Source organism: Drosophila miranda, chromosome XR, assembly GCF_003369915.1.
Source record: "Drosophila miranda strain MSH22 chromosome XR, D.miranda_PacBio2.1, whole genome shotgun sequence".
Classification (NCBI taxonomy): Eukaryota; Metazoa; Arthropoda; class Insecta; order Diptera; family Drosophilidae; genus Drosophila; species Drosophila miranda.
The window spans coordinates 24,716,559-24,722,558 of NC_046674.1; the positions used below are offsets into that span (position 1 = coordinate 24,716,559).

General features: G+C 44.5%; 1 protein-coding gene across 1 annotated transcript; it reads right to left on the bottom strand.

Annotated features, from left to right (window-relative positions):
* Positions 1 to 2,790: 2,790 nt before the first annotated feature.
* On the bottom strand, positions 2,791 to 3,626 carry LOC108150757. Its single transcript, XM_033386180.1, has 2 exons — positions 3,527 to 3,626; positions 2,791 to 3,457 (listed from the first exon to the last, which is right to left on the bottom strand). The coding sequence occupies exons 1-2, from the start codon at positions 3,561 to 3,563 to the stop codon at positions 2,808 to 2,810; spliced, it is 687 nt and encodes a 228-aa protein (XP_033242071.1). The 5' UTR covers positions 3,564 to 3,626; the 3' UTR covers positions 2,791 to 2,807.
* Positions 3,627 to 6,000: the final 2,374 nt, after the last annotated feature.

Sequence of the window (6,000 nt, forward strand, 5' to 3'; positions counted from 1 at the left end):
CGCATATATCTCAGAGACTATAAGAGCTGAGGCAACCAAATTTGGTATCCACACTCCTGTGATATCGAACCTGCACAAGTGTATTCCAAAATTTCGACCTTCTTCCGAACCCAGAAAAGACGAAAACCTGTGGCATCCACATTTTTAAAGAAAAGAGAAAACCAAAAACGCAGAGTGTTTACTTCCAGTGGCAAAGCAAACCTAGCCACACGCTTACTCATACTGGTTCGGTCTCTCTCTCACACACTCTTGGTAATACAATGGGTGCGCCCTCTGGAGAAGAGCCATACTGACTGAGTATCGGATAGAAATGTAGACTTCCCCCTTGTTTTTATACCCGATACTCAAAATGAATATAGGGGTATATTAGATTTGTGGTGAAAATGGATGTGTCTAACGTCCAGAAGGAAGCGTTTCCGACCCCATGCTTGATCAGCATCAATAGCCGAGTCGATTGAGCCCTGTCTGTCTATCCGTCCGTACGTCCGTCAGTCCGTCCGTCCCCTTCAGCGCCTAGTGCTCAAAGACTATAAGAGCTAGAGCAACGATGTTTCGGATACAGACCTCTGTGATATGTCACTGCTACAAAAATATTTCAAAACTTCGCCTTGCCCACTTCCGCCCCACAAAGGACGAAAATCTGTGGCATCCACATTTTTAAGGATACGATAAAAACAAAAACGCAGAATCGTAGAAGATGACTATATCTTCTAGAGTGCAAAATCTGAACCAGATCGTATTATTATTATAGCCAGCATCAAGAAAACAATTTCATTTTTTCTCGCCCTGTCTCTCTCTAACACACACGTAGCATAGGCGGCTTTGCTTAGAGTAAAACATTAGCGCCTAGATCTCAGAGACTACAAAAGCTAGAGCAACCAAATTTGGTATCCACACTCCTAATATATCGGACCGAGACGAGTTTGTTTCAAAATTTCGCCACACCCCCTTCCGCCCCCGCAAAGGACGAAAATCTGGGGATATTCAAAAATCTCAGAGACTATTAAGGCTTGAGTAACCAAATTTGGTATCCGCACTCCTGTTAGATCTCACTATAAAACGTATATCTCAGAATTTCGCCCCACCCCCTTCCGCCCACACAAAGGACGAAAATCTGTTGCATCCACAATTTTGAAGATACGAGAAAACTAAAACGCAGAATCATAGATAATGATCATATCTATCAGGTTGCTGAATCTGGATCAGATCAGATCATTTTTATAGCCAAAGGGAACAAATGGCTACGCAGCGCCCGACGTCACGCTCAGACTGATTTTCTGTCTCTCTCGCACGCACTCTTTGTCGTGTCGTTTAATATTAGCGGCGTCTGCCGGAGGAGAGCATACTGACTAAGTATCGGGTATAACTGTAGAGTTGCGGTGTCCGCAGCTACTCACAACGTTCCCCCTCGTTTTTTTTTTACTCTTTGGTTTGCTTAATGACTTGAAATGTTTATTGGTTTTCATTTTGGTTATTTTGTTCGGAGCAGAACCCAGCCGATTAGCTGCTTGCCAAATAGCACCTAATTCTTGGCCCTCAGCCGCTTATTTTGTTTGTTACTTATGTCTATGTCACTCATTTGTTTGTTAAAGCTTTGCGCTTGCTTGCCCTGCTAAACGCTCTCTGCCAGCTCGCTCTTCGCTATCTCCGCTTTGCGTCTGCCTACCGACGTCGGCCGAGCGAAGCTGCGCTTAGTGATCGGAGCGGCAATGTAAAGGGCAGGCAAGCCACACTTGCAATTTGGATGTCACGCATTAAAGAACATATCGTAATTTTATTTCTGCGCCGAGTTTTATTTAATTCGAAATAATTAGTCGGCCGATTGGGGATAAAAAACATTATCTCCACATATTTAATACGAGAATAATTACATTAATTAGCCTTTCTTTTTTGTGGATTTTTGTTTGTTTTTTGTTTTGTTTTAATGAAAAATATGGTACACTCACACATATATACAGACATTGGGATACATATAATCGGATTTCAATAATTTATTTTAAATGCTACTCTTAATTGTTTTTAGGTGATTATCAGAGCTCGCAAAAATAAATTGTATCCAAAAAAAAAAAAAAAAAAAAAAAAAAAATGTTTTTTTTGTGTTATAGAATTTTGGCAAATGTGTATACAAAATCGGGTGTATTTTTTGTTTTTTTGGGGACCATTTGCGAGCTCTTGATTGTAGTTGGTACATATTTCGTTTCAAATTTGATTTGGTGAAAGCTTTAAGGTTTAAACACAAGATTTTTCAAGCAATCTTTACATTCGTATGTAGGTATACAATATTTAGTGCTTTAAGGAACATTTAATTGTATCTGTAGTTTGAAAAGTTCTTTCCTCCATAATTATAATACAGTATAATTATAATTATTATAATACATATTAATTATAATATGTACTGTACAGGGGCCGCACTCATCTCACAATCAATACAAATCCGCTTGGAGCCATCATTTATCCGGGGGATTCGCAATCACACTTCATTAAGACAAAAATCACAGATACCAATATCTTCCTTATCATCCCTACCAGAGTATAAAACCAACCGAACCATCCTAGAGCTGATCCCATAGAGCCTTCTGCTGTGGCAAGTGGACGCGGGACCGGAGTATCTGTGCCCGGTACTCACTGCTGACTGCTGGAAAGCCATCCTTCATGTTGATGGCCTGCGCCAGGGCCGCTGTGGCTGGGTGTCCTGGAATCAGAGTGTTATTCGATGAGGAGCTGTCCATCTCTTTGATGGGCGACAGGAGGAGGGTGCCCAGCACCTGGCCGCATTCGGGAAGATGGAGGGTGGAAGGTGCAATAATCTAAATCGGAGGCAGACTCTTGAGCCTCCTGCTCGTGCGCCGCACGAATGGTGCCGGCTGATTTGTACCGGCGTTTCCTCCAGCGCGAGCGACTCCGGGAGCAGCTACGGGAGGGACTCCGGGAGCGACTGCGGGAGCGACTCCGACCGACTCGCCTGCATCGTCCGAGCCCCCGAGCATTACGCTGTCCAAAGTAATGCGGGACGCCCGCAGTGCCATCATGTGCCGGGTGCTGCGTTCGCCCAAGGTGTTGCGCACCTTCAGGCAGCTCTTCTGCGACAGGTTTCTTTTTTTTTCGCCCGTACCCAGGGCGAGGACGCGGCGCTGGCACTCGCCAAATGCCACGGCATGGCTGCTGGTGGGCCCGTCGTCCTCATTGCCGGGCCGTTCAAAAATCGTCTCGGGACCGGTGGGCCTCGACTTTGCGATGGTCTGCGATGGCGCCTGAGAACCGGTGGTCGGCGTCAGGCTGGGCTTCTTGGCCAGGCGGCTGGGCTGCTGGCGGCTGGGCTGCTGGCGGCTGGGACTAAGACTGGGACGGCGCTCTGGGGCGGCGCTCTGGCTCTTGCTCTTGCAGGCGCGCGGCGGCATTTGGCGCCGAACCACAGTCGCGGTTACCACCGATCCTGCATCCCCCGGTATACTCCCAGCTGAAATGAGACGAAATGAGAAATGAGTTACGACTGTCCGATGGCCGCAGAACCGAGTACTTCCTTTACCTTTAGCGTTTCCTTCAATTTTTTTATTTGCAGTCATTTTTTTTTTATCTTTTTCCGGCTTTTCCGTCTCCTGGGTAAACCTTTCGACTTCTCAAACGAGCAACGAGCAAACGAGTCGATGAAAACTGACTGAGAAAACAGAGACAGCCCGAGCCTGGAAGAGGTTCAGAGTGGGCTTTGCTACAATCAGAGACTGGCACTAAAACCAATTGTATATGCCCCGCAGGCGTAGGACTCGGCCTCGGCCTCGCAGGATTCTGGGACCCAGTCCTGGGCGGGGCTGACCACGCTTTATGGAACATCCTGGTACCTCGTACCTCGTACCTGGTACTGTGTAGTCTATCAAGGAAACATGCGCGTAGAAGATCCTTCGCTCCACGTTCAAGATATGGAATGAATCCCTTGCGGAATACCTGTGTATCTTTTGCATGTGCAATCTCTGAAGACTTTGGGGTTGTCCTGCCGGCACCCGACTGGCTGGCACCCAAAGCGGGTCCTCCAACGATCACGGGCCGAGAAGAGGATAACCTGCCATCTGCCATCTGCCAGCTCCAAATGTATGATCCCCGACATACATGATCCTTCGTGCCTACCGGTGTACAACAACCAGGAGTGCCGGGAGGCAGCTATGAAGCCACCCCAGAGGGTCTGTAAGAGCTGTAAATCTATCTACGCGCAGAATAACCCAAGTGCTTCGCCATTTCCCGTTCCACGGCAATAACTTTCGAGGGGATTAGAACTCAAATCTGTTTTCGCTGTTCCAACAGGTGTTGGAAGTGATAGAGTTACGGACAGTTACGGACAGTTACGGATAGTTATGGTATAGTTCTGGTATTGCACAGCTTTCGCTATAATATTGGACTATTTCCTATTTCCTGTCTATACTCCATCCGGTTTTCGATATTAAATCAGTCATTAATTTGTATGCAAAAGATATCAAATCTTTGGATTTCCATTCCATATCGATTGTCGACATCTATCGATATCGTGGAGGGAACGTGCGCTTGAGGGAACAGTTTAGTTCTCTTAGTTTGTTCGTCAATTTAGTAAGAAATAAAACCTAGAAACCCCAAACCTAGTGGCACGGGATTATTTGTAGATTCCTTCGAGCGTTTGCTCGCAGTTTATTAGCAATTTGTTCGCTATCGCTTCACTATCGAGAAGTGCTCGTGCTTCTAGAACCAGTTCCAGATTGAGATAAAGACATTTCACAATTAAATTTTCTGATCCGTGTTTTGCACGACATAATCATTTGTTCAATCATTTTGTATTGACTTTAATTAGTGAAAATTCTAAATGGCTAACAGATATAATGATAGACAATAAAAATGTTAAATTACATGGGGAGAGGCACATCTGCATCTGCTCGCCCATTCTTCATGTATTTATGACCGGATTTTTGGCGCGGATCGACCCGAAGAGAGCCGAATTCCTCTGGGATCTCTCGCTAAGAATTCTGTTTCGGTGTTTTTGTTGCATGAAATGCCACATCACTATACGATAGTGGCGATAGTTCAATTTATGACATATAGATGGCTCTGCTACTATTGCTAACATCAACAATAGGTGTCCATGAAGTCATTAAACTATCTTTAAGCATAAATTTGGTCCCCATTAGTTTTTTGTGGCCCAATTCTGGGTTGCATTGCGGCGGTGATAGTCTGTGATCTTAATGATTAGTTAATTAATAATTATTTCATATTAATAACAAGTGCTACCTCACATGTTGTGATAAGCAATGTAGTTTCTACATTCTACACACGAATTATACATTATACATTACATGTAGATATCAAGCAGTGTAAGAAGCAGTTCCTTAGCAACATTTTGGAGACATTTTCAAATTAACGGAGTTCCGTTTTTCTGGTGTCTGAGTTTTACTTAAATTTTTTTAATGTGCGTTTTGATGTGCGATCATTGGTTCTTTCCTTATGTGGAGATAAAGAGAGAGAGCTGTACACCCCGATAGAGGTTGCAGAAGAAATTGATTGGACATAAAAGTAACTGTGACCTCAACAGACACCAGTCTTGCCTCGGGCCTTGCTGGTTCCACACTGAAGTATCTGGGCAATTCAGGTTAACTACTTTGCGGCCATTCAATTTGCTCCAATAGCGATCACTAGCCGTGACTCTACTGAGTCAGTTTATATGTAAATATTTAGCTCTCAGCGCATCAAACAGAGAGAGAGAGACTTATTGCGACTTATTGACGGAATATTCTATATTCCATAGGTAGTTTTGTAGGTACATACATACTTGGATGTCCCTTCCCCCTCACCACCTATTGCGGGCCTTCTTATCACGGTTGCACACTGCCCGGGGAAGAGTGTCTGTGAGAGAAAGAGCTTTCTTCGGGCTGTTACACTCATCTACACAAAAATAGTATTCCCTCCCTATAGTCTCTTCGAGTACCGGGTGAAAAATATTAAAGTAAAGCTTATGTTCCATTTACCATTCAATAAAAGCCATTGAAA